At 40.0% G+C, this 27,777-nt stretch overlaps 3 protein-coding genes across 12 annotated transcripts in view; all 3 read left to right on the top strand.

The window, feature by feature from the left end:
- rap1gap (RAP1 GTPase activating protein) overlaps positions 1-13,621 on the top strand; it is a 33,558-nt gene extending 19,937 nt beyond the window's left edge. For 2 of the 10 annotated variants that reach the window (XM_026367178.1, XM_026367184.1), the window contains 23 exons: positions 673-708; positions 1,734-1,781; positions 2,177-2,215; positions 2,324-2,506; positions 3,437-3,540; positions 4,008-4,086; positions 4,178-4,231; positions 4,380-4,463; positions 5,312-5,412; positions 5,564-5,693; positions 6,449-6,604; positions 6,689-6,760; positions 6,877-6,963; positions 7,079-7,219; positions 8,018-8,149; positions 9,304-9,381; positions 10,345-10,454; positions 10,548-10,670; positions 10,844-10,979; positions 11,102-11,213; positions 11,476-11,555; positions 11,799-11,846; positions 11,969-13,621. In XM_026367178.1, the coding sequence (XP_026222963.1) occupies positions 673-708; positions 1,734-1,781; positions 2,177-2,215; positions 2,324-2,506; positions 3,437-3,540; positions 4,008-4,086; positions 4,178-4,231; positions 4,380-4,463; positions 5,312-5,412; positions 5,564-5,693; positions 6,449-6,604; positions 6,689-6,760; positions 6,877-6,963; positions 7,079-7,219; positions 8,018-8,149; positions 9,304-9,381; positions 10,345-10,454; positions 10,548-10,670; positions 10,844-10,979; positions 11,102-11,213; positions 11,476-11,555; positions 11,799-11,807 (2,094 nt within the window). In that variant the 3' untranslated portion in view covers positions 11,808-11,846; positions 11,969-13,621. Of the gene's footprint in view, positions 1-672; positions 709-1,728; positions 1,782-2,176; positions 2,216-2,323; positions 2,507-3,436; positions 3,541-4,007; positions 4,087-4,177; positions 4,232-4,379; positions 4,464-5,311; positions 5,413-5,563; positions 5,694-6,448; positions 6,605-6,688; positions 6,761-6,876; positions 6,964-7,078; positions 7,220-8,017; positions 8,150-9,016; positions 9,382-10,344; positions 10,455-10,547; positions 10,671-10,843; positions 10,980-11,101; positions 11,214-11,475; positions 11,556-11,798; positions 11,847-11,968 lie in introns of those variants that run through there. The other 8 variants (XM_026367181.1, XM_026367187.1, XM_026367179.1 and 5 more) reach the window with 7 other exon arrangements.
- A 1,076-nt stretch (positions 13,622-14,697) lies between these two features.
- On the top strand, positions 14,698-16,917 carry aurkaip1 (aurora kinase A interacting protein 1). Its single transcript, XM_026367258.1, has 4 exons — positions 14,698-14,794; positions 15,682-15,787; positions 15,880-16,346; positions 16,589-16,917. The coding sequence occupies exons 2-4, from the start codon at positions 15,736-15,738 to the stop codon at positions 16,703-16,705; spliced, it is 636 nt and encodes a 211-aa protein (XP_026223043.1). The 5' UTR covers positions 14,698-14,794; positions 15,682-15,735; the 3' UTR covers positions 16,706-16,917.
- A 911-nt stretch (positions 16,918-17,828) lies between these two features.
- On the top strand, positions 17,829-27,247 carry LOC113166958 (matrix remodeling-associated protein 8-like). Its single transcript, XM_026367238.1, has 10 exons — positions 17,829-17,950; positions 21,828-21,854; positions 21,957-22,268; positions 22,367-22,468; positions 22,550-23,011; positions 25,369-25,530; positions 25,669-25,696; positions 25,797-25,876; positions 25,964-26,017; positions 26,136-27,247. Exons 1-10 carry the CDS (start codon positions 17,923-17,925, stop codon positions 26,159-26,161), a joined length of 1,281 nt encoding a protein of 426 aa, XP_026223023.1. The 5' UTR covers positions 17,829-17,922; the 3' UTR covers positions 26,162-27,247.
- The last annotated feature ends 530 nt before the right edge of the window (positions 27,248-27,777 follow it).

The following is a 27,777-nucleotide window of genomic DNA, read 5'->3' as shown; positions in this document are numbered from 1 at the left end:
TTGTTAAAGCAGAGGATATTTACTTTCAGGGTTTGTGGTGAGCTATTGTTTGCACATGGTGGAGGACTTTAGGTGGGGGACATGAGCACAGTAAAAGCTGAGACACAGTTACTCGGTACACAAACAGTTTGACTACGTCAGACTTTGCTGGTTGAATCTTCACTTGAGGGGAGAGATGTCACACACAGTTCAGGTAAAATGTTAATTAAAATAAATAAAACTCTGAACTTTGGCAGTGTTGCAAGCCATGGGGACAGTGGACAGAAAACAAGCACTGTCCTATATCAACAACACCTACTGCCCAGCAGAATGATTGTCACTGAGCTCTTTGAGTAGAAATGAGTGACAGAAATGTTTGAATCAATTCACCACACATTTCTGTTTTGGACTCAGGACACATCAAGCTCTACAATCATAGTTATCCCTGTTTAATCACATTTACATGTCATGAAATTCCCTAATTTAATGTAAAAATGTAAATTTGAAGAGAGAAAATGGAAAAGCAAGATAAGTTTGGGTCTGGGCAATGTAAACCCAGCAAAACACATGGGTTGTGTTCTTACTCATCAGTAGACGGAGCGTATTGGATCTCCAAACAAAGTTGAACAGTAATAAGACTCCTGTAGAAATAAATTAACCTTTAAACGTTTCGTCTCACTCTCCTCTCAACAGACGCCAGATTTATTTGAAATGATTGAAAAGATGCAGGTAAGATGACGACGCACTGATCTCCGCCTTTCGACTCTGCTCTTTAAGCTAAACTCACCAGTCGACTAACCGCTCAGCGTGTCTCTGACTAATTCTGCAGCACTCCGGCTCTCTCCTCGGCTACAGCACTTATCTTCCTGTACATGAGAGAAGGATGTTGAGTCTGGTGGCTTCAGAGGAGTGTTGTCAGAGCATTAAATGTTTGGTGGTAGCACTGGCTGACAGCACTGTAAGCTCATTATCTCAACTCGATAAACTGTCTCCAGGTTCCCAAAAAGCTTCAGAAGGATGTTTGTTTTACTCATGTGATCCCATCCCGTGCCAGGCTTGTCAAAAAACCCATAAGGTCTTTGTGCACGCACGTTACATGTTGCAACATGTTTTCAAAAATATTAAATGAATCACAGTGATATTAGCCTCCGTTGGCCTCAACGTCTGTGTATGCTGGTGTAATTTGATTATGGTATGCATTGCATCCCTTGTTTTTAGTGTGGGATGTGATGCAGGACTGTAGTCAAACAATACATCCGTGTGATGTGTTATAGATACATAAACACATCTTTCAGTGTAGGAGTAACACTTAGCTCAGCATTTTTTCCAGCTCCACAGGTCCTATAACAACACTTTTCCTGTGTCTTACCAGACCTCTTTGTTAGTGAGTCCTAAATGGCTGCTCTTTAGCATCATTTAACTGGCTTTTGGTCTCTGCACTCTGTGTGTGTGTGTGTGTGTGTGTGTGTGTGTGTATTGGATCTCTTTCTGTATCGTTCCATCTGTGACTCTCTGACTTTGCTTTGTTGGCTGCTGCATATCACTTGGGAAAACTTATGCAATGAGACAAACTGCTGTCTCCCGGTTTGTTTTGTAGCAGTTGTTCATTTAGAAAACAGTTTTCACCCTGCTCTATGTAGTATTTTACGGTTTGACCCGACTTGTATTTGTGTGGACGTTTTTGAATGTATGCGTGACCCCTTTGTCTCCTGCTCTCTGTTTTTTTTTTTTTATTTCATCCTCTGCACTTGCAGGGCAACAGGATGGATGAGCAGAGATGCACCTTTCCTCCCCCACTCAAGGTAGAACTCTTTACACACACGATATTCACATGATGCAATCATTGTCTTGTGACTGCTCCACTACATCCTGCTCTGCTTCAGTGTACAACATGCACTTTGCCATCTCCTCAAAAAGAGTGGCTTAGTATTCAGAATCACACATCCTCTGATGTTACGCTCTGCAACCTGAAATACTAGTAACAACAAAATTAACAAGCTAAGATGATGATATCAACAGTGCAGGATTTAAAATGTTCAGTGTGCTAAATAATGGTAATGCTTTGAGATACATTGATAACTGATGTAACTAATCTGTTTGCTGAACTGATTTTCATTGCGTAACTGTTATGCAATTACTCTGAAACCGTATCTTTTGGGATTAGGAAGGAAACAAAGCTCTTATTTACTTTTTTCAGACAGAGGAGGACTACATTCCATACCCAAGTGTCCACGAGGTAGGATAATATCCATTCTGCAATTTAGTTCCTGCTGCTCTTGTGACGCTACTATATTATATTTGAATTCGGTGTGTCAGCCGCTTGTTGTGTTGCATCTTCTGACAGGTGTTGGGCAGAAAAAGCCCCTTTCCTCTCATCCTCTTGCCGCAGTTTGGGGGCTACTGGATTGAGGGGACCAACCACGAGCTGAGTGACACAGAGCAGCTGCAGCCTCTGTCCCCAAACACCCGCACCAAACTGGAATGCAACACAACAGCCACACTCTACCGGAAACACTTCCTGGGCAAGGTTAGCACAGAGAGAGAAATCACTTTTACATTCTTACTGGTACCTTGAAAGTGCAAAAAACAAACAAACTAAGAAATAAAAAAATTAAAAAAACACAAAGACAACAGCATTTGTTGCAATGAAAAAAAGGTCAAAGAAAATATCATTTTAAATATTAACACAGACTTTTTACTTAAACTAGAACAAATTATCTCCATGGTTTGAATTTTCTCTATTATTTCTTTCCAGATTTGACACCATATTTAAGTTTAAATTGTGTATGTCTATACATCAATCTGTAGGGTTTTTTTAGTTTATATAAAGCATCACTGCAGTAGTAGTATGTCTTACAACGAGTGCATGTCATACTAACTACTTCTCATTCATTCTAGCTAGCCTCTATAAGTGTTCATCCTTGCTTTTAGTTGGATTTTTAACATAGCTAGTTCCCAGATTTTCCCATGTGCATTTTTCATTATTGGAGTTCTGCAATTACATACGGTATAATGATAGGAACATCAAATAATCATATTTTTGAGCAGTAATACAGTCAGATCTACATCTAGTTCAACAGGTCTTTTCTAATACAGTACTGCTTTCAAAGTGATACTAAGTCATACTCATGAATGTCTCATTATAGCGCGTTCCCTCAAATGAATCACATTATTAAAATTTTGAAAACTCTTTTACATCTTGCTCATTATAGTAATGAAATGAGTTTGCAATAAGCAAGGCCCAGCAGGATAAACCACCAGCAGTGGCCAGTCTCACTGTTTGGCACCTTATGCACTATGGCTAATGAAGATGCATTAGGCTTTGCCACCTGTTCTTACACATACATAATAAGAACAAATTTGATCAGCATAAAAGATCATCCGATCTGGAACACTACAGGCTATAACTGGACAACATACAAATGTCTCACACACGTGTCTTGTCCTGTGTCCTCAGGAACACTTTAATTATTATTCAGTGGACAGTGCCCTTGGACACCTGGTGTTCTCTATAAAGTACGATGTGATTGGTGACCAGGAACATCTTCGTCTAATGCTCAGGTAACATTAACAAAATGCATGCAGGGTGCAGTTAATTATTGCTTCATTTAATTTAAGTGGGGGTGGGGGGGGGGGGGGGTGGGGGGGTAGTGCACATCAGCAGCCGAGGTAAAGGACGACTTAAACAAAATGTCTTTCATGCTCAAGAAACAGATGCAGGATAATCCACTTTTTTGTTTCTGAAATTCTCAGTATTGACTAGGCAAACACATCTTTCCAGCACAGGCCTTATCATAAGAGCCATAAAGCTAGAGAGACTGTCAACATTTCCACAGCAGAGTAACAGATGGACTATTTAGGCCAGCGTGTGGGTGGAGATGGAGGAAGAAGGTAAAGAGAGATGAGGGTGGGGAGGTTTGATAATGGTCCATAACAGATCATCTCGTTCTCATCTGATTGGTTCTGAGAAATCTTGCATCCCATAATATGGCTTTCAGACCACACTGATTGTTTTATAACTTCACCAGGACCAAACTGAAAACCTACCATGATGTGATCCCCATTTCCTGTCTGACTGAGTTCCCCAACGTGGTCCAAATGTCCAAGGTGGGACGACACCTTTACTATGCAGAGATTTGTCTGTTGTGTCTGTGTCTCAGCACGTCTCTAATTTCTTTTTCTCTTTTATTAATCCAAGCTTGTCTGTGAAGAGGTCAATGTGGACCGCTTTTTTCCCGTCCTTTATCCAAAAGTAAGCTCTGGTTTGGTTTGTATATGTACATCTTCTGTATACTGTAGACCCTTTTCAAGACTTTTCAACTAGTCTAATGTGTTTCACTGTTCACATGGACACTAGACTTGAAGAACCGTCTTTCATTATTCATCATTGTTATTTACAGGCTTCAAGACTTATTGTTACCTTCGATGAACATGTGATAAGCAACAATTTCAAGTTTGGGGTCATCTATCAGAAATTTGGACAGGTGAGCTGTGAGGCCTCAAATTAAACTGGATTTTCGAGGAGGTTAGACACAGACAGTCCTGCAGAAGAACAGGAGTCCTTTATATTCACTGTATTCAATTCAGGGACATTGATTGTGTACTATGCATTCTAATTTCTGATTTGCACTACTCTCGGTCCTCCTCTGTCTTAATTATGGCTTTAAGCCCAGCCCAGTCACTGTGGTTGTCTTCAACACTCTCTTGTCTACTCTGTGTGTGAGGCGGGGTGCAGGTCACGAGTGGTGTGAGGATATGGAAGGGATAGTGGTTAAGTACAGGAGGTGTATTGCATACAGCAAATCAAATGCAAATACTCAGTAATCAATTCAAGCCTCTTCTGCTGCGTTGTTTGCAACGAAACAGCCTCCTGTGTTCACATTACTACTCTCTTTACTGACAATAGATAATCAGCTCAGAATTACAGCTGATCATCAGTGCACAGGCCTATCTCCAAACCATCTGGTACACCCGCGTCTGTAATTGATCGAAGCCACCTCTGTTGTCTCAAATGCAATGCAGCGTGGCTGAATAAGAGTGCCAAACACACGCTGGGTACACTTTACTTCCCTGCATCTACTTATTGATTCTAAAAATCTGTTGCAGAAAAAACAAACCTTACGTAAACTGCTCATTGTGCCATTGCTGGCGCTCTACTATGCAAATCTTATCACGTGTCACTGTGTTTTTCAGACATCATTAATGCTTCTTCATTTGTAACACAGTACAGAGCAGAACCTACCATACAAACAGATTTTTACTTGTGACTGTAGAAATAATTTTCAATCATTCTCAAAGCCTTGATGTCTATGATTGTTTTTGCTGGATAAAGACATCAGAGGAAGAGCTGTTTGGCAACAGTGAAGAGAGTCCTGCCTTTGTTGAATTCCTGGAGTTTCTTGGAGAGAAAATTGAGTTGCACAACTTTAAAGGGTAAGGAGTGGTTTGAACACTACCATACATTACATGACATGATGTCTGCTGCGCTTTACATGATGTCAATCCAGCTACAGAAGTGATCGTCATGCTACTGCAGTGATGTGATGGCGAATGTACTGTTAGAAGCGGCTCTATGTGCTTGCAGTTTCCGTGGAGGGCTGGACGTGACTCATGGGCAGACCGGCACAGAATCTGTCTACTGCAACTACCGCAACAAAGAGGTCATGTTCCATGTGTCCACAAAGCTGCCTTACACAGAGGGGGACACCCAGCAGGTACTGTAATACAATACCAGGCTAACACGGCTTTCATGATTCACAAGCAAGCAGTCAGACAGGTTCCCTCTGGGACTCATGGTGCTATATTTTGCATGCACCTCCCCTGTATGTCAAACAACTGCAGCACACATTTGCAAAAAAAGAAGACACACCAGTAGTAAACATGAATGACTTTAAAATGCACGCCTTTGTGTGCATGTGTGAGCACCAGTCCCTCCTCGCAGTGATTTAAAGCTGAGATGCAGCACTGCGTCGCTCAGGCAGCCTCCTGTCCTCTTAATTATCTTCTGTCTCACATATGCACACAAACACGGATTAATTAGCACAAACTCACACTGCTTGCTTTTGTGTTTATTACAAACACGCGTGCGGCAATATCATTATGGTTAACCTGCCGAGCAGCAGCGTTTCTGCACTTGTTTCCTTTGAGCCAGTGAGTGTTTGCTCAGGCTGTCAGAGGAAGCAGCACTCCCTGGTGGTGTTTCACAAAGCCTCATGTTTCGTGGTGACGCAGAGGAAAGAAGACTAAGCAATTCTTTGGGATTATGTGCGCTCCCTACACTGTATATGATGAGTAAATAAGAGATATTCATACAATATTAAAAGCAATTATAAGTTTATCGTCCGTAACAAACACAAATCATTCCATCATGCCATCATTCATAATCTGCCCTCAGTTGGAAAAAAGCCTCTTTTCATAGCACTGGTGTTAAAGGAGTATACCGTAAAGTATTTGTGCTGTTGTGTTGCAGTTGCAGAGAAAGAGGCACATAGGGAACGATATTGTGGCCATCCTATTCCAAGAGGAAAACACTCCCTTTGTACCCGACATGATTGCCTCCAACTTCCTTCATGCCTACGTCGTGGTCCAAGTGGTCAACCCCTGCACTGACAAAGTTCTTTACAAGGTGACCTGTTTCTCCTCTTTCTCTCTTTTACTTTGCCTCCTGTGATAAGTGATGATTCAGCTTCTTCTTGCTCTTTATTCTCAGGTGTCAGTGACAGCTCGGGATGACGTACCTTTCTTTGGCCCGGCCCTCCCAAACCCTGCTGTCTTTAAAAAAGTAGGAGAAAGAACAACTTTTAGACGTGTACTGCATCTTTCAGCCGGTGCAGTTTATCTCTGTGTGGTCTGTTTGATTCATTTTCCAGTACAGTCACTGTGCATCTCTCTTCCCAGGGTCCTGATTTCCATGAATTCCTCTTTACTAAACTCATCAATGCAGAGTATGCCTGCTACAAAGCTGATAAGTTTGCCAAATTAGAAGTGAGTTTTTAAATAGAAATTTGTCATTTTACATCTCAGCCCAGAATACACACACTCATCTTTGCTTCCTTTTCTTCTCTTTGCCTTCCTTTTTGTGTTTATGTGTGTACGTAAGGAACGAACACGGTCGGCTTTGTTGGAGACCCTGTATGAGGAGCTCCACGTGAACAGCCAGGCCATGATGGGCATTGGAGGAGAGGAGGACAGATTGGAAAATGGGAGTGCGGGAGGAGGGGGCTTCTTTGAGTCCTTCAAGGTAACTGGAGAGGCTGGATTTCACGTCCTGCAACTTTCTGCTTCGGGGGAAAAGACGCTACAATATCTTTGCATAAACATAGTTTGTGTCTCAATGGGAGGAGTGGTTAAATATGTTTGACATGCTTAGCTTAGCCTGTTTGTACCCATTGTTTCCTCTGAAAATGATTGTCTTCTCTCGGATAGTCTTTCTGGATTGTTTTGTCTACGTGTAGGCTCTTCTGACTGCAGAGAGGCTCTGCTTCTCTTTCCTACTGCAGCACACCACTCTTGACTTCCCAGCTTTTCTTCCTCCTGCTTCTTAGCTGTTTTGTGTGGCTGTGCCCTCTGCATGCCCCACTCTTCAGTCACTGTTCACTTATTTATGTGATGCTCTCATGTGCTGCCATGTGTTATATGAAAGGGACTGGGTAGGGTTCTTTTACCATTAGTTGCTTTTGCCTCTCCACTCTGCTCTATGCCTGCGAAGAGGTGCACTGGGCTTTCAACTTCTCCTGGCGTGGTGTGGTCAGAGGTCTGTGAGCCATTTGGCCCTCCTACTTCCCCTCTCTTCTCTTACCTCCTATCTAAACATAATGACTCATCTGAACCCCCCTCTGGCCACTAAAGCTCAGCAGCGTTCTCTGTTGCTTCCTTGTCTGCCAGTATTAGCGTCAGGCCAGCGCTCTCTGCCTTGTAGTGGTCAGTGTTCAGGGACAGCCCCGAGGCTTCTCTCGGCCTGTAACGTTAAACAGCGGTGCAGAGGGGTCACAGGGGTCAGCGCCATCTGAATGTGTGTCCTCCTCGTCTCTCTCTGTAGCGAGTGATCCGCAGCAGGAGCCAGTCTATGGATGCCATGGGTCTTGCTTTCAAGAAGCCGCACACAGTCTCCACTAGCCTGAGTGGCAGCTTTAACCACAACCCTGCAGAGAGCCCCAAATTCCCAGGGATAGTAAGTACAGTCCCACTCGTCCTGGTCTTGAGTGAGGCGAGCCTCCCTCTCCCAGCAGCTCTCCTAGAGTTCGTGGCCCTTCTTCCCTCACTTGCCTGCTGCACTAATGTCTCACAGAGAAGGGGCTGCACAGTTGGTTGAGTGAAGCATTTAGAACCGGGTCTTAAACTGGCTCTCACATTGCAACGGTTGCACACGGTCTGCCACCACAAGATGGAGCTACTGAACACTTATAGATTTAAAAACACGCAGGACACGAGGTGGATTTCTCCCCTGGGTTAAAGCTGCTTTGCACACTTACCGTTTTTACTTTTGGTCCTATTATTTAAATCCCTCATGCATCTGCATTTTTTAATAAGTGCTCACATAAATTTTAATGAATGTAGCTTGAGTCCTGTTTGTGTCCACGTGCGTGTGTGTGTGTGTTTGTGTGTGCATGCTAGCTTAGACTTTTTTGGTGATCACACAATGTTTTTAATTGTAATTAACAAATGACTATTTCTGCCATCTGATAAAATCCTTGTATTTCCAAATGGATCTTATTGAATATATTTTGGCAGTAAAATTGTAATGTAGTTACAAGGTGATGTAAGGTATTTATTATGGAAATGACTTGAATTGTATGGACACGATCACTTGTTTTGTTTCATTTTTTTCTGCGTTAGGCACTCAACAGGATTCTGAGCACATACATTTAATATTTCTAGATCTTTGCAATCACCTTCAAGTATAACTAACCATTATTATGAATTACTGTGTTGTATTACTGAATATAAATGACAGTTTTTGTCCATAACCCAGTCTTAATGTGAAACCTAATGTATAACATGCTGTATGTCTTCCTCTTCTTCATCCTCTCTCTCACAGGCACATGGCTCACATACCTGGCTCATCATTTCTCTCTCCCATTCAGCTGCCTGTGTTGCACCCATGGAGCCAAAATGTCTCTACTTGTATTCTCCAGTTAACACGTGCTTTGTATTTTGTTTGAACAACACGACTTACTGCATGAAATCTCATATATATTTGTATATATCTCATGTTTTCTCTCCCCCCCCCCTCTTTACCCTCCTCTTTTCTTTTGTCGTCTGTCATCATTGCTCTCTCTACCTCTCTCTCTCTCTGTCTGTCTCTCCTCTTCCTGTGTGGCTCAGTCATTGCTTGTCCCAGGCAAAAGCCCCAGTAAATATGGACGTCGAGGCAGTGCCATAGGGATAGGAACAGTAGAAGAGGTTCATGTCTAATTCTAACTTCTCTCTAATTACTCTCTTCTCCCCTTCGCTTCCTTTTTGCCTGCATGGCTCTACTGCATCATGCCCAAACACCTTACCACACCCATACATTTGACCGCATTAATGTAACATGCATTACGTGTTACAGTTAAGATCGGGGGTTAAAATTAAAAAGCCAACAGAAATATTTTTCTCCACATTTTCACATGAATGTGTTAATAATAGTCTCATCTTATCTATTATAATAGGTAATTCTAGTCTTTGGGATTTCACACTTGCTACCAAATAGCATATTAGCATAATGCCCTCTTATCACTAAGGGTAAAATCCTGCAAAATGACTAGATAGTGAAAGTCATACTTCACCCCTTTGTACGAAATTGTTGATTTTTCAGTAACCTTTATTACTGTAGTGTGTATTTACCCTCTACAGTCATTTCTGTGTATTTTAATCCCACTGTGCCTAACTCCCTATTTCATTAAACATCATGAATAATGATGACTCAATAATCTGCTTTACAGAAGAATTATGAAAAATGAATCCTCCTCTTTCTCTTTGAAGCCATATTGAATAGAAGACTTATTCAACTTTTTGATGTGGGAGCTTTAAAAGGGAGATTGAATGAACAAAGCGTTCAGAATATCTAGTGGTAGACCCTGAAGCCTTAGTGTGCTCTGGCTGAAAGAGTGGAGACGGGTCTTGACATTAAGCCGCTAAGTGCATATTTTAACTGTTTTTTTTTTTCATCATGCTAACAACTCAGAGGGAGCAGTGCTCATCAGTCTGATAGTTTAGCATGATATTTGTCTCTGAAAACCGTTTTTCTATATGCAGACAACAAAAACAAATATTTGAATGGTTAAAACTAAATTAGAAATACTGGCATTTCTCAAACATATTTAAGATAGAGTTAAAAGTATTTCATATTTGACTCAGGCTCTCTCTCCTCCCTCCGTCTGCTAGTCTCTGATCATCCCGGGGAAAAGCCCAACCAGGAAGAAGTCAGGTCCTTTCAGCTCCAGGCGAAGCAGCGCCATCGGAATTGAAAACATTCAAGAAGTCCAGGAGAAGAGGTGAAAGAAAACAGTTCTTGTCTTAAAGTAAAAATTAAAGTAAATGCACTTTAATTGTATTACAATTGTTATATGTTTATATTTCTCATGTAGCAGTAGAGACAACTCCCCAAATACACAGAAGACCCCTGACAGTGGTCATGTCTCTCAAGACCCCAAATCTGACAACTCATCAAATCAGAGTTCTCCAGAGGTCCTCACAACCACCAAGAACAGGTGTGTATGACAGGCAGGTTACAGCCATAGAATTCATACTATATGACGTCTTAACTGTGTTTGTGTAACCGCTGGGTTTTCCACGGCTGCAGCAGCACGGTGAATGACTATGTCTTATACGTGAGATAAAATCAGGATTGGCTGTACTGGAGAGTGATTAATCCAGGGTGTAGTTCTTATCTCAGTGGCAGGGCCCCATCCTTCCCTGAGGGTCATGACCTCTCCCGCTCCTCCTCCAACGCTAGCAGCTTTGCCAGTGTGGTGGAGGAGAACGAAACGGAGGCGACAGAGGACTATGACACAGGCCTTGTAAGTGGTTTATTCATATGTCCCTGTGAGACAATACAATCATTTGTCTTCAGGCTCATTGTTTGTCTCTCATTCTAAAAGGCATATGTGTTTTTCTGTGTCTCTCTACTGTACATTCATAGGAGAGCCTGTCATCTGCTGGAACACCACACAAGCGAGACTCCTTCACCTACAGCACCTGGATGGAGGACAGCATTAGCAGCACCAGTAACACCAGTCGCGGTAGTTCCCCAGGTGAGTGATGTGGAGCATTGGAAGCCAGTATGCTGTAAAAAAGCAAAGCAGATGAGAGAAGTGGACAGTCTGGTGCAACATAAAAAATCAGCTGCTGTATTCTTGTTGTTCTACCTACATTATCTTCCATCTACAAAGAGAGAACAGCAATTCATGACTTAAATCGCTCCATATTAAATGCTAACCCTATCTCATTTCAAAGTCATTCTCTGATAGACATACTGTATGTGACTCAATGTATGTGATTCAATGCATCCTTCAGGGCCTGGTAAACCTGAACGAGGAAAGGGGACAGATGTCCGGATCAAGCTGGAACGACCACACAATCATCAGTCCTCATCAGTGAGTGGGCTCCTCCCAGTGGTCAACAGAAATCTTTTTCATGGATCAGCTATATATAAATTCTCTGGGTTACTTCTTTCACTTCATGCTCCTTCCCTGTATTGAAATGTTATATATTGTTCTGTAAACCTGACCAGTAACACATACAGCAGATGCTGCACTGAGACTGTCTAACTGTACCGTCGCTGTTTTACTGCGTTGTGTGGCTGCTGATATTTGCTGTTTGTTCATCTCTGTGTGCAGAACTGTTAGTTTCATCCACCTGGTTGCATCCTGGATTTCCATCTTCAGGTTAGACACTAGACCTAATATCCTTTCATAGTTGTGTGACTCATTATATAAATAGGAGGTGCATTCTAACACTCAAACTAATATCAAGACTGTTTGACTGTGTATCTTTCTTATTCCTGAAGCATTCCCATAAGTCACGATGATCCTTCTGGGAGATGAGACAAGTGCAGGGGTTCGCCACGACCAGGGATGAGAAGGAGGAAGATTAGAAAGAAGAGAAAAATCAGGTGGAGCCCGGCCAGTGTGCTGCTCAGTGAAGGCCACGGTGCACAAATGCACAAACCTGGAGGGTCACTGGAGAGAATGACCCACAAAATGGGGCCAGCTTTTGCACAGTGTTTCCCTCCACTTTTTTCTTTGCCTTTTCACTCGTCTGTTGCCTACTTGTTTGTTTTTGCCTCACCTTTGTTTCAAAAGCATGCATTTAATCCACAAATGTAATAGCTTTAATAGTAAAAGATATTCCTTGGGTTTAGTTTATCTTGTTAAAGATATTCTGGCTACACATGGTGAAGACGGTGCCATTCAGCTCTTTGTGTAGATATTTTGAGAAGGACCTTTGCTGGAAGACAGAAGATAATTGCTTGAGAAAATCAACACAGGTTTTGGTGCAAAGAAACTGTCTAATGTAAACATAGTACCAAATATTCAGCATCACAAATGACACTATGTTTTCCGTTGGATGCTGTTAAATGTGAGTTTTTTCTGAGTAAACTCCAAACAGGACTGTATCTGAAGGTCCACAAGATCAGAAAAACAACGCAGGTCACGTGACAGATGTATCTGAAAATGAAATGAAGCGAAATGGCCTTAAAACTTAAACATGCAATGTCTTTTTCCGTCAGAATCATTTTACCTCACTTCTTTGACTCACACCTTCTGGAGCCATCAATGTGATGACAGTATTAGAGTATAATTAAAACTAATATATTCAGAATCCTTGTTAGGCACTCTAGTTCCTTAAAAATGATGGTATAAAACAGGTACACTTCAGCGCTGTCTGTATTGTCTGATAATGTGTTGATATATTCATCAATGACTGATTTAACTGCTTTGTCCAAATTGTCCGCTGGCGTGGAAACCAGTCCCTAAATTATGTTTTGAGTTGCTTGCTTTTTTCTCTATAATATATGTTTCTATTTATTGATTTGATTCCTGTTGAAATGGCATTGTTAGTGTACATTTGTTATGCTGTATTCCTATGGTGACTACATTCAGCATCCTGCCGTACGCTTATACTGTATGTGCTGTTTTGGAGTAAATGACAATGTTATCACCTGTAAAGCTTTGTCTATTTCAGCATTCAGATCTCTTTCAGTGCAGCAAATCCGCATTGCAGTTATAATAAAACAGTGTATATTTATATTGCCAATAAGGAAATAACTACATATACAACTACTGATTTTGTAAATAGATATTTAGTTGGAGTACATAGTATATAATTCATAGGCCACTGATTCAACTAGGATTGACCAACACTTCGAAATGACTGCCAAGTTAACAATTTATTGTTGTGTTTTTTTCTTGTATCATTACAGTTAAATATTATTTTGAGAGAGAAAGAGTTTTGTAAAATACAATTATTATTAAAATCTATTCAGATTGTTCTGGAAAAGGGAAAATCTCACAGTACATCCTGCTGATCCTTTCAGTTGCCTTACCGTCACAAACTGATGTGTAAATAATGAAGCATATAGTTAATATCCAGCAGGATCTACAATGAACTGAATGTTTTGTTGTTGTTGTTTTTATGTAAATAAATTCCCCGAAAACTTTGCAGTCTCTTGTACAAATTATTTCTTGCTGTGTATCACATCACTTTATGGAAACATAACCTTTTATTTATCCTGTGAGTTTTCTGTGTTTCTGCACATAAATACAGTATTCTGGATGCTACATAGTGAAACTCCCTGTTGTCAAATGCTCACATACTGCATCTGCTCTATTTCCCAGCGCCTTGAATGAATGAAAGCGAAGGCAGAAAGTCCCTGTGAATAAATAATGTGATGTGGCTGCCCACAAATATGTGAAACTGGAGCAATCTAAAAGTGGAGGCTTCCCTGATTATACAACTATGCCACATGGAAGAAAGAAACATACTGAGTTTAAATGAGTCAAAAGTAAAATAAAACTAAATCTTAACTGAAACATAACACTCTACAAATGTGTCTGCTCACAAAACAATAACAACTGTGACATGTTTGTTGCAATTTGAGATTAGTAAATTACACATCTAAGAAAATAAAAAAATCAAAGCGAATAGTTCCAGTTAGCAAATTGAAGGTTTGTACTTCACAAACAGTAATAACTTAAAGCTCAAACAGTAAATTATGTACATCCTTCAGTAAGTAATAACTGTAATTTTACATGCTACTGAGATGCCTCAGTCATCTTATAAACATTATTTTAAAAAAAGGATCATAATGGACAAACTTTAGGCCTTCTACTAGAAACTATTAGACTCAAAAAGCTCTAATGTCAATATTGTCAATTATCCCAGACATATTTACCTGTATTTTTATTTACTGTGCAATTGTCACCACATGTAGTTCCATTTACAGTCCAACCGGTTTCTTTCACAGAACTGGAAAAGGTTTATTTGCAAACATTTCATTGCCTGCTAAGGTTGTTAGTGCCCTCCAGTGGAGTCATTTGAGCCTTCAACTACTGTCTGCTGGATGTTGCTTTAGGTCCATACAGTTTTATTGGTTAAAACTAAATTTAATAAAATTCATAATCGCAGAATAACAAATAATAATAAATAAGTACAACTGTTATTACTAGGATTGCTATTATTAGTAGTATTGTATATGTTATTTCTTTTCAGTTCCTGCGGAACCTTTGCCCGCTCAAAGAAACAGGAAGTGCACTAAACTTGTGTCGCACAGACCAGACGTAGGTTTCTGAAGTCACATTGAAAACTAAAATCCCGGTCAAAGTAATATTAGGTAAGTCGGTTTATTAAATACTCATAGGAGTCGTATTTGTGTCGTAAGATAATAATAAAGAAATAATTTCAACCATAATAGTTTAGTCTCAATAGCCCGTTTTTAACCATATAATGTAGCGTTAGCTCCAAAGCGGAGCTAGCTAACCTAGCAACAACGCAGAGCTAGTAGTGAAGTCTGTTTACCCAGATATACGCTGCTATTACCTTAGTCTGAGCATAACCCTGACCCTGACATATCTTTATTCTAACTAGTCACCAGTATCTAACCCCGAGTCGTGGGATCTAACGCTAAATGTACTTTTCTGCTTGACGGTGAAAAGCTACCTTCAATGTCGCCGCTTTGTTGTAGAAAATAAAGAACTATTAAATCCCAGAGCTTCAGATAGCTCTTCACGTCCATACCCTGAAGATGTTCACTTTACTATGATACCAAGACAGACGAGCTGAACACTCCCATCTCATTTCGAGTTATATTATATTATAATATTATATTATAATATTTTTCTTTCATAAACTTGGTGATAATTTGATGTTTTGCTTGATCTAAAGTAATAAAAATAGTATGGGTTTAAATTGTTACATTAAATACAAGACGTTTAATAAAGTCACCTTGTGGTCTATGACATTGTAATGGATATTTTTATTTTTCTAAAGTCTAAAGACGATTTAACAAATTGAAGAAATAAGAAACTTAATTGGAAATAATCATCCGTTGTAAGCATTCTGCAGTTAATATTTCTTTATGTACATTTACACTATATATACACTTAACAATGTATCCAATCATTGATTAAAAATATACAATTATCCATAGTATGGATGGCACCACAAAAGAAAAACTTTTTTGAATGACTAACAGACAATATTTTGCTTATTTGCTTACAGGACCAGTGACCGGTCAACCCATTCTTGATTATTTTATTTGGATAACCATTGGTAATGTTTATTGCAAGGGTTGTCCCTCGTCTCAGTCTATTACGTAGAGGAACATGTAAGTGTGAATCTGTTTATGCAGCTATCTAAACTGAAACTACCTTTCTTGTGTAGGTAATGGTTTTCAAACTGACTTGTTTTAATGTCTAGGTGCTCTTCAGTCTCATGGAGAACTTTTGAAGCCATGTGTACGACCAATTCTTCCTGCTAACTGCTCTTCACCAAACCAGAAACTGAGAAACTACTCAACAGCAGCAGACAACACATCCCCTCCTCGATGGGTCCAGCTTGAGCCAGAATTGGAAGATGCTCTTGTGCCACGCAAACTATCAGTCAGTCCTCTGGAGAGCTGGCTCTCCCTGCGCTACTCCCTGCCTCCCCTGTTGGAGTCCACACCTCAGCTGCAGGAGGATGTAGAGCTGTTGAACGAGAAGGTGCTGCCATCCGTCTCTGTCCCTGTTTTCGAAGGTGGCGAAGGTTCAGCCACACCAATTACATGTAAAAATGTTTTGGAGATCCGACGGCGGAAGATGAACCGGCATAAGTACAAGAAGCATCTAAAAAGGACTAAATTCTTGAGGAGGAGAGTGTTGGACGGTCGAGAGAGGAAGAAGCAGGTGAGAATTTCTTTTGTCAAGTTAGGCAGTGGTTATAATAATGAATCAGATATCAGATAAGGTATCTTCATTTTTAGCAGATGAATTCTTTACTGCAGCTACAAAGTCTGTATATAAGTTTATAAATAATGTAGAACCCCCCTACTTACAGTGTAATTAGCTTTATTCATATACAGTTTTTTTATTGCCAGATGAATATAAATAGATTTATACACTGACTTGACTGACTGTTTCCTGCGCAGAAACGATTTGAGGATGATCTGAAGAGGATTTGGACACGAGCTGGACTGAAGAAGGCCCCAGATGGATGGAATACACCTAAGATCTTCATTAGACAGAATCGAGCCAGAAGGGTCTGAGAAACACTGACAGTAATTAGAGTTTACTCCACATCCCTTACCCTGGACGACGCTGCATCCTTGACAAGCTGCTGTTGAAACAATCAACCTGCTTGCTGTGGTTTGCAGCATGACTGAAGCATCTTTCAGTGATGAGGACATATTGAGTGCGTGCAGTTGTGGTTAACAAAATGTACATCAATCCAATAAAGACCTGTCTCTTTCAAGTCCAAGACGTGGTTTGCAGTTATGTTCTGTTGGCTTTTTATTATATTTTTCACTCTTATATCACAGTGTTGTGTAACGTCTGTAGTCACCTCAGAACTACCACTGCCAGTGGTCACTTTAGAACTAAAGTAAAACAAGAGCAACGTAATGACTTTTAATAGTGTAACTACTGACCAATAAATGTCATATAAAAGACTTACATGTCTCTTACAAGTCAACTTAGTTTGTGGACTTGCTACAAGTAACTAACTACATTTTACAACTATTGTACTTAAGTACAATTTGAAGTACTTTTAGATTATGTGGCACTTTCACCCTGGAAATAAATATTGTACTTTTACTCCGCTAGATTGATATATACATTTGTAGATATTAGTTTTTGTTGATGTAATGACCGACTAATATTAATAAGTTGCCTAATTATTGATTTATGCATGTGGTAAAAATCGGCATCACCTTCACCAGCTGCTGCTTTTCTTCCACAATAAATCACCAGGTAACGTAGATGCTTTGATGATCATCTCTTCTATGAATAAATATGAATTTTCCTTGTAATAATTTGCATCTTATGATATAAAATGAAACGTTTGAAATGCGAGTAGCATCAAAATCAATACCGATGCAAAAACCTTGTTGACTTGGTGGAGTACTTTTATACTTCAGATTTTAGAGCATGTAACCTACTTGGTACTTGCTGCGTAAAGCATTTACTTCTGCTAGTATTGGGGTATTTCTTATTTTGTTTTATTATGTTGGTATATTGTTGAGAAGACTACAGGAGTTAGCAGCGTTTATTCCTGGATTATTGCATGTTTTTGGTGAGGAATGCAGCAGCAGGAGTGTTGGATTTCACAGGCAGCTGGAGGAGGAGCATGCGCAGCTGCAGACTGCAGGAATCCAACACAATACAGCTGAGCTGCTGCTCGATCAACTTGAACTTGAAGTGCTCTTTGTGTTTTATCAATTGCTGCGCACTCCTCCTCTGGCAGGCTTGTGACAGTTCTGTGAAGATGCGCCTCGTTATGATTCTCCTTCACTGTGAGTTCTCCACTTATTTTGCTCTTAGGAGATAAAAAAAACGAACTTTAGGAAAGTTTCTTTGTGCAATAATTGGATCCAGATTAGACCTTTCCATCGGGAACAAAAGCAGAAAGCCTCTCAGGTCTTTTTAGTTGTGACACGTGTTTATTGGTAAAATCAAGTTTCCTCTTCCTTTTGTATATGAATAGGACTTTTGTTTATGCATCTATTTCTTAATTTACGCCTCCTCTTCTTGTTATTTTCGACTTTACTATACCTATGACGTATTTGAAACTAGTTTTTGCAGAATGAATATGTTAATTTATTGACACTAAGTATTTATTTATTTATTTATAAATGTATTTATTTTTTTATCTTATCCCCATGTGATATATGTTATTGAGTTCATATTATTGTGCCTTACTTTCTAAAAACCCAGCTCTGTCTATCTGATGTGAAACTAAAGTCTAACTCAGCATTTCTGTTGACTCTTTCTGTAAACATCTTTTATTTTGAAATATTCAGACTTATGAAAATGGGACAACTGAGCTTTCCAGGAAGGCAGCGTGTCTCTTGCCTTGCTTCTGCCTGTTGATACATGATGTTTATGTGGGATTTTTTATGGCTTCAGCCCAATGTGTTTCTTGTTAACTGCGGTCTGAGTAGAGGAGTCAGCACAGTCCAGCAGCCAGTCATTATATTTGTCAGTAATGAGTGATTCACCACGAGTGGGCTGCTTTGAGTCTGGACGCCGTGGAGGTGGGGGATTACCACTTTAACCATGTTTATGATGGGCTCTGTCTTAATGAACAATATATGCAACTGCTGTTTTGAACAAAATGAGCTTATAAACATGTAGCTACTCATTCAGGGTCAAAATGAGGGGGTCAAAATGAGCAGGCAGTGATTTGACTGAGTTCTGCTTTGCTCAGCAGAATGGGACGTTCAGGTACAGTGAGGTGATGCCTTTCCAGCTCTGACATCGATGGGCATCACCACAAAACATTTCAAAGAAGATATAACACATCACCACATTCGGCACAGGAGGTCTGTCACCAGGTGCATTAATAGATCATCACATTATTTATTTAAATAAGAAACAGCAATATAATGTAATAATACATGCATCTGTAGAAAGCAATATGGAAAATCAAAGTACCAAAACAACGTTACAATGCGACTGGGTTACAATGTGTTCAGTTGCTTCAAGGCTTGCTCATATCCCTACATTTTTTGGACCCTTTATTGTGTGCAACTCAAAGCTGCAACAGCTGTTAACCAGGCTTCAACTCAAAGTACTGAAAAAAGGCTCTGACGGCTTCTATTATATAATAAATGTTAGCTTTAAAGAAAGTATTTTTTTTATGTCATAGATTCACAAACATTTCTAAAAACATGTTTATGTTGTTGTTTATTGGCAATTTGGCAATTAAAAATTAGATGTATACCTCTATAAAGTAAATTGATCCTAGTACTTTCTGAAACTACTTCTTGGCTGTTACTTAATGTACTTGTATCCACAGTCAACAGACTTCTGAATGCATCTTTGTATGTTTAGCTGAGTCTGCAACTGGACATATTTGTTTGATTTACTCTCAACCTGTGACGGGGCTGTTACTAAACTTCACACACACACAACATTCATGACTCACAGAGATGATGCTGCACAGATTCATTCTTTACGTTTTAGTCGTACACATGAAACATTTTCTGTTTTACCTTAGGGACGACATTGTGTTGAGTGATTCTCCGTGTGATTTCTGGGGTTACAAATGACGGCAGTGATTTTGCAGGGCATTTGCTAAATGTCTGTTATTATCACTGGAAATTCAGTAGCACATTGTTAAGTCTTTAGTGTTAAACCAGCCTCGTGAATCACCAGTTTATGTGTGTCTGCAGGAGAGATGAGAGAAAATTACAGGGGCTGAGATACTTTGTTTTACCTTCTGCAGGAAAGTTTATACCCTTCAATAGAAAACCCACCAGAGTTTTCCAGCATGAGGTCTCCTCTCTGATGCCAGTGTGTGTGTGTGCTGAAATAATTTCCCTTAGCTTGAAGTATTATTATATTCTGGTGCATACTTCATGGCATCTACTGCTGGGCTCAAGTCACTGTATAATAGCACAGTAGTGAGGCTCCAGTGAAATATTGTTTGGATGTGGTTAAATGAACACTCTCTCACATGTCTGGTGCCTTTGCTCACATCATGTGAATCAACCATGTGCAGCCATGATGAGAAATAAATATGTGTGTACCAAATGATACGCAGATGTGAAAATGATGTGTCATGCTCCCTGAACCACTCTTTTACTATTTGAGCCAATAAATCCTGGTATTGTCACCTTTGGAATATGTCTACGTCATCAGGAAAGAAAAAAGTCCATTGATGGAAAAACCTAGTCATTCAGTATATTCATGTAGTCAGCTGACCTCATTCTTTGGTCACATAACGTTGCTGAACCTAGACCTGTCCATCTGCAGCAACCCCAGATCATAGCACTGCCCCCACAGACTTGTACAGTAGACACTAGGTATGATAGATGCATCACTTCACCTGACTCTCTTCTTACCCTGATGCTCCCATCACTCAGGAACAGGATAAATCTGGACTCATCAGATCACATGACCTTCTTCCGTTGAACAGTTCTTAACCCAGTTTTAGTAGTTTAATCAATCTCCTTAGATGTTTTCTTTGCTTGATTCATGCCAGTAATTTGAGCCATCTAAAACAGATAAGCATCTTTTCCACGACCACAGGATGTGTCTTCTGACATGGTTGTTTAAGAAATAAGAAGCTACTCACTGCATCAGTTAGAGTCAAACAACGTGTTGCCAGCAGAAAAATAATCATCCATGCAGTAATTATCTAATGGGAGGCTCCTATTTGCTTAGTTAAAGGTGGTGACTTTTCTTTTGGACAGGCTGTATATAAAACAAAGTAACAGAGTATAGTCAGGCCCCAAACCTGCCACAGGAAATTAGCTTAGCAAAGACAGTTGCATCTTTCATATCTCTTCCTAAAACATACTGTACTTTTTATTCTCCTTTTTGTTTATTCGACTACTTTGTTTTATTGCTATTTAATATAAAAAGTAATGATCTCTCATTGAGGCCTTGTGTAAAGATTTGGTACAATTATCAATTCTTTAAAAATCTGTAATATCTTTGCATGTTTATTCATCTATTTTTTAATATACTCAATTTATCCTCACATGCATTAAAAATAGCACCACATTGGAGGAGCTGCACTTCTAGCCTCACAAGCACAGTATAAGTAGACAGGTGTTTGGTCGTGTTCTGGGACTTTTGACACCAGGCTGTGTAACTAAAGTGAGCTCAATAGCAGCCTGGTTCTTCAGCCCCTCAGGATCATGGCCTTGCAACAAGCCAACAGCAGTCGGGATGAATAGAGGCTCTGTATGTTTTGGCTGCATGCATCTCCACTGGGCCTTCAGTAAACAGGCGATGAAAAAGCACTGTGGGAGCACCGCATTAGAAGCAGGAACTGCTCTGTAGAAAAATCTCCTATCTCTAGAGCAGGAAAACACAAACAGCAAATTACATTTCCAGAGTTGAAACAGTTGACATGCATCTTTTTCTGCTGTTGTTTTCCTGTGTGGGACTTCAAATCTTGTCCTTTTACCAGTTCTTCTGTTTTCCTCGGATTCTTTAAACAGCACTCTCACTGAACCCACATCTGCTCCAACTATTTGACTGTTGGGTGAGTCCAGGTCAAAAAATAAATAAATAAATAAATAAAAACTCCAGCTGATTTAGCCATTTTTCCTCATCTTATAAATATTATTTGTGAACAGGCTGTAATCTAGCAACAGCGGGAAGTTAAAACATTCATCAGGATACAACTCTAATCATTCATCTTTCTGTGTGTTTCAGTTTTTGTTGTGCTCTTCCTGCCCAAAGGTAAGACATTTTTATTTACCTCTGCACATCCCTGATGAATGTTGAATAGTACATAAATATATATATATATATATACACACATGTGTTTATCTGTTGTTTTAGCATGGGGTCAGAGCAGCAGCGGCAGCAGCACTCTTGGTGTGGTGGTCGAGGCCAAGAACATCACCCTTCCTGCAGGATCACAGGCTGTCCTCCCCTGCCACAGCCCCCGCATGCTGTGGACCCAGGACAGACTGAAGGACCGTCAAAGGGTGGTGCACTGGGACATCCGCAGCAGCCCTGAGTATCCTGTAGAGCGAGTCCTAGACATGTCTCCTGGAGTCCACCAGAGGGTCTACAATGCCTTCAACAAGGGACGCATTTCCGTACCAGATTCTGCTTTCAATGATGGCAACTTCTCTCTAATCATCAACAGTGAGACTTCTTCATTTTCCATTGTCACCATAAACATTACATCCTCCCATTTATAACTTGTTGTTTGTATGCTTTTCTTATTTTTTTTTTTTTTTTAGATGTGGCAACAACTGATAAAGGAGTTTATACTTGTAATCTGCACCATCATTACTGCCAGATTCACCAATCCATCCAAGTCCAACTCAATGTCACAAAGTCAGGTGAGGCCTCCTAATCACACAGCCTAACGTTATTCCATGAGTCCAGATATATGTCAAACACTCACACTCTTATGTTTCCAGCTCGGAAAGAGAAACGCTACTGGGATGGAGAGAAGACTATTTTCGTGGTCTTGCTGGGCAGCTCAGTGGTATTGCCGTGTGTGAACAGGCGCCCGTTGTGGAGAGAAGGCCTTCAGGAGGACCAGCAGCAGGTGGCTCACTGGGACTTCCAGCCCCCTGGAGTGCGTCCTGATAGGGCTGATCGCTTGGTGGACTTGTATGCCTCTGGAGAGCGCCGTGATTATGGTCCACTCTTTGCCCAGAGCAAAATGAGAGTGGCTGAGGATGCGTTTACATTAGGAGACTTCTCTCTTACAATCTCTGACTTGAAACCTGTTGACAGAGGCCTTTATTCCTGCCACCTGCACCACCACTACTGTGGTCTGCATGAGAGACGCATCTTCAGACTCACTGTGGGACCTTCGCTTCCACCCACCTCCACTACAGCAACCAGGATTTTCCAGAATGAAGGGCCAGAACCAAGTAAGTCATTCAGGATTGAAAACAACAAGTGAGACACCGCTGTTCTCCAGACACCAGTAATGGTAAATGTTTTTCCCCGTATGGCTTCTTAGTGGAATTGTGCAGGGAGTGAGAACACTGCTCCTGGGTTTTTTTGTTATATTTATAGGCATAGTTGGTCAGTTAAATCAGCTTCTCTTCTTGCCAATTTGTCCTCAGCCCTCTGTGTTTTTGTCTTGGAACTGACGGAGGAAGGAGGAGGTCGGAGGAATGTAGTGAGCTAAGTAAGAAAGAAAGAATAGTAGAAAGCAATGAAGAAGTTAGAGGTAGGACAGGAAAAAACTAAATATTTCTGTCAGTTGTTGATTTTGAATTCAGCATGACAAATTGAAAAGAGGACTTTTTACAGTCATGTATTTGCAGAAAGAAGTTGTTTACAATAAATAGCTTTAAATTGTCTGCAGAGGAAGTGGTCTGATTCTCCTTTTTCATTTACAGCTTTTTCATTTACAACTGGAGACATTTTAAATGCTCTGAGCAGTGGAGTAGGCTCCAACAGCCAGTAATTTAGGGAGCAGATGGTCAGATCTGGTGTTCTTTCCTCCATTTGACTCCATTTTCCCAACCACGTTCCGACAATGTGTCTGGACTGGTTACACTGTTATCTCGAGGTCTGCTTTTCCTTCTTTCCTCCCAGTTTCTGCTCTGTGTCTCTGCCGATGTGTGTCAGCTTCTGGTTGAGGCGTGTTTACCAGCACCCAAAGGAAGTCAGATACATCTGTTCAACATCTGGGCCAGCTGTGACATGAAATAGTAAAATATGGGGAGGGGATGAAGGCATGTATTCGACTATAGATCCTTCACTCACCTTTGAAGAAACAGCAGGGTTTAATAACCCTGTAGAGCATATTGTGAAAAAATGCACATGTGGATAGAAGGCAGCCTGCCCACGTCCTCAGCGAGGAATTCACTTCTTCTTCACGCGCCGCTGAGCTTGTCTGTTAGATTTCACCCTGCTTGTTTGTGCCCACCGGGGCACCAACAATCATCTGAAAATACAAATGTCATAAGAGCCTGTTTCTGTATTGCTGTAATTATTCGTGGCAGGAATGAAAATAACATTGTTTCTTCCTAATTACGAAGAAAGCGTTTTGCGAGCTGCCAGCAGCTCAATACAGTAGAAATCGTTATCTCCGAAAATGAAGAGGATTTTCTTCACTTCATTGATTTGCAAATGGTGCATATCCCACAGGAGAAACAGTGCAGGTTAACCTCTGTGCAGCATATGTGAAATAGCCGTTAACATGTACACGCTTGTCAAATCTGTCAGGAAAATGGAAATGGACCACTGCTGGGACATGGCTGCATGTTTGTGACTGTTGAGCTCTGCAGGCAATGTCCTTGGACATGCCTTTGCACTTCCATGCATATTAGCTATGCTAAATAATGACAGGCGATAATTACCAGGCGGGTGGATGATTAAAACTTTTTTTTACGATGGTTTTCAAAGCATCATCAAAGATAGTACATTACATGTTTTCCTCATTAGTTCCTCAGTAGTGTTTAGTTTTGCTAGTGTCCAACTGAGCTGCTTTAATGAGCGATCATAAAGTAAGAATTACGAGAAACACCCAGGAGAAAAGGTTTGATATAGCCTACTTCACAGTCCATTTTTCTTGTGAACTGACTTCTGTGATTATGCAACGTTTTTAATACAAGGAGAGTCAACAGCTCTGCCTAAAAGCACTGAGGGTTTATTCTGGGGTATAGCACTCTGAAATGAATCACACAGTTTATGGGACAGTTCATAGTTGTTATTATTTTCTCCAAGCTAATTATATTTTTTCTGTGCTTGTCAATTTTAATAATTACTGTCAACTTAGAAAGTGCAGACAAACAGTTCAGGCCACTGTGAGACTGGGCGTACACAGATACAGTGAAGTGTTTGGACCAGCCTGTCAGACTGCACAGTTCACCAGTGAACCCGGCTGAAAGTGTCAGAGATTTATTTTCCGTACAAGCACAAACTAGACTTCTGTGTTTGTGTGAGAAGACGCAAAAAGTGCTGAATGGAAAACTAATACACATCACAGAATTCTGTTTCTCGGTCCTCACACTTTTTTCTGGTCAGTCTGTGTTTTTATGTGGAGAAAAAAAAAAAAACAGCTGCATGACATCAGGTCTGGAAGTCATTACCGCTAACCAAACAGCATTTTGACATTTAACCCCTACTCTCCCTCAGTCTGCTTTTGAACACAAATGAAAAACAAGAAGCCTCAAGGGGAATAAAAACGTTTGGTTATGTAGAAGTTTATCACCACGACTTAATTATCTGTAACAATTCAGCACACTGTTTTAAATCAGTCTTTACTTTTTAGGAACTCGTGATGAGGAGCACAGTCCACCTGTGGTGAATGTCATTGTCCCAGAGCATCGAGCCTATTTTGTGCAGCATTTGGGATACTTCCTGGCAACTTTCTTACTGCTGGTGTTCATCGTTGTTGCCGTCATCGTTCTCACACGGCGACGCAAAAAGAGAGGTATTGTAAATGTGTGTGTGTTCATCTGAAAATGTGTTCATCCCTCACTCTTGCTCATATTCATCATTTTTCCTACCACACTACACACTTTGTGGACATTGCGTTTGAGATAGTGTGTTCCTTTTTTTTTATTTCCAGGATTAGAGTACGAACTTAGATCTCTCCGGTAAGACGTTACAACTTTACTTTGAAGTAACTTAATACCACTTTTCCTTTTAAATGAAATCAAATCCTGTTTTATGCATAAAATTGTTTCTTTTGCACAGGACAAGCATTAAGAGTGGAGGTGAAGTGTCCTTAGACTGCACAGAGCTAAATGCCTTTAACCAAGAACCTCTAAATTCAGGTACAGTGAGACTCATCCGCACAAATGCAGGAAACACACCTGACAGTACTTTGCTTTCTTAACATGCTTGATTGCTACAATTCACAGACTACAAAAACAATCTAGTGAAAGAGAGAGATATGACCAAAGACTGCAATAAGGGTGAGCTGACACTAAACTAATCCACCAACAGTTCTAGATATCCTTACATTTTTATAGCCACAGGTAAGAAACAGTACAACTTGATGACATATAATGTTCCTCTCCCACCTCACTTCAGACTTTGATGGGAAGCTATGGAAGTGAGGGCGCTATTTCTGAGATGCTGCTGGCAGGTCCAGGGCAAACACCCGAAGAGTAAAAGACCGTGGAGGAAAGAAGAGAGAAGTTAGGAAATCCAGGAGAGGACAGGAGGAATGCTCCCTCTGCTGTAACTCTAGCATATTCACTAAAAGGCATCTTTTTTTTTTACATGTTAATTTTTTTTAAGTGTACTTTGCTAGTCACCAGCTTTTATAACATTATGGTTAAATACATATTTGATTCTTATTATTCACCTGCATTCATTCATTGGTTTATAATGAACATTAGGCATCCTTTAATCCTTTGTTAAAAATTAATATTTGTTATGAAATTGCATGCTGTTTATTAAAGTATGTTTTATGTGTACCGTGCATGCTTACTAAGCTGCCACCTCACACTTCTTCCTAATTGTGGACATTATCTATTTTGCATAAATGCTGTTGTATTTTAATTTGTTAATGGCATTTCAGCATGTTTCGAAGGTTAATTTGCTGACAGTGTTTAGCCAAGTTCCTACATATATATAGTAGTTTACATATTTTCCATCATACTTTTTTGTGACAAATTGACTGAATTTCAACATTCTTCTGGATTTGATGTATTTCAGAAATACAAAATATGAGACTAAAGTTCCCCACATATTTTCCCCTGAGTAGGTATGTGCTGTATTCTCTTCAGGCAAACCTGTTACAGTATATGTTTACTGATAATTTGTCAGTTTAAAAAAAATAAGAAATTGTATCATGAATGAAAGTCTTTCATAACTCAGGTTAAGAAAATGTAAACCATCTGTTAGTTTTTTTTATTTGATTTATTTTGTCTTGTTTTTAATGGGCTGTGCAGTACTCATTATGCCCCGGTTTATAAAACACTGAATTTCCATTTCTGAATCTGCTGGTCAATGATACAGGTTATTTCAGATGTTGCCTTATGAGGTTTACTGCAGGAACAAGTGTGTCTACTGTCTCAAGAATGCTAAATTTGTAGTCCTAACCCCATTTTCTCTTTCTGTCTCCTGCTCACTTGCACACACTCTAATGTTGGTCTCTACTAATAAAATAATTCTTCCATTAAAGATTCACAACAGTGGCCGTAGACCCTTTGAATCCTATTTGTTCCAGTTGTTGGAGAGGGCTCCTCTGGAATTAGCCCACATGTTTGTTGTTTGGATAAACAGGGGCTCATTATATGATTTAAAAAAATGTATGAATAATAGTGTAAGAGGAATAAAATTTGAGGTAAGTAAACAACCTTTTATTACACTGGAACTATGCAGAACAAACTACCACCTATGGTCAGGTCTGGAGGGGCTGACACATCTACTTATAATAAATCAGTTACAGTCATATTGAGTAACATCCAGTTATTATTACTCTCATTACTCTAATTGGTATTATTATTATTGTTATTATTAAAATATCTCAAATGTAACAACCCCATTTGGAAAGCCCATTTGTCTATAACCCTATTGTTATTGTCTCTCATAGTTCTGCTACAGAATTAGTTTTATTTTATTATTATAGTGTGTTTGAGGCGTGTAAAGTATCCTAACAGTAGATTAGGATGCTACAGTATCCAGACGTGTGTCATCCAGTCTCCTTCGTCTCTCTTCCATGTTC

The sequence above is a fragment of the Anabas testudineus genome, chromosome 7 (genome assembly GCF_900324465.2).
Source record: "Anabas testudineus chromosome 7, fAnaTes1.2, whole genome shotgun sequence".
Classification (NCBI taxonomy): domain Eukaryota; kingdom Metazoa; phylum Chordata; class Actinopteri; order Anabantiformes; family Anabantidae; genus Anabas; species Anabas testudineus.
This window is presented reverse-complemented; position numbering and strand designations above follow the sequence as displayed.

What these genes read in the sequence shown, in the direction of transcription:
- aurkaip1 (XM_026367258.1), top strand. Translation starts at nt 15,736, where the DNA reads ATGTTTATTGCAAGGGTTGTCCCTCGTCTCAGTCTATTACGTAGAGGA. An exon ending in TCTATTACGTAGAGGAACAT is followed by an intron (nt 15,788 to 15,879) that starts GTAAGTGTGAAT and finishes TTTAATGTCTAG; the next exon opens with GTGCTCTTCAGTCTCATGGA. An exon ending in GTCGAGAGAGGAAGAAGCAG is followed by an intron (nt 16,347 to 16,588) that starts GTGAGAATTTCT and finishes TTTCCTGCGCAG; the next exon opens with AAACGATTTGAGGATGATCT.
- LOC113166958 (XM_026367238.1), top strand. Translation starts at nt 17,923, where the DNA reads ATGCGCCTCGTTATGATTCTCCTTCACT. An exon ending in ACGGCGACGCAAAAAGAGAG is followed by an intron (nt 25,531 to 25,668) that starts GTATTGTAAATG and finishes TTTTATTTCCAG; the next exon opens with GATTAGAGTACGAACTTAGA. An exon ending in TACGAACTTAGATCTCTCCG is followed by an intron (nt 25,697 to 25,796) that starts GTAAGACGTTAC and finishes TCTTTTGCACAG; the next exon opens with GACAAGCATTAAGAGTGGAG.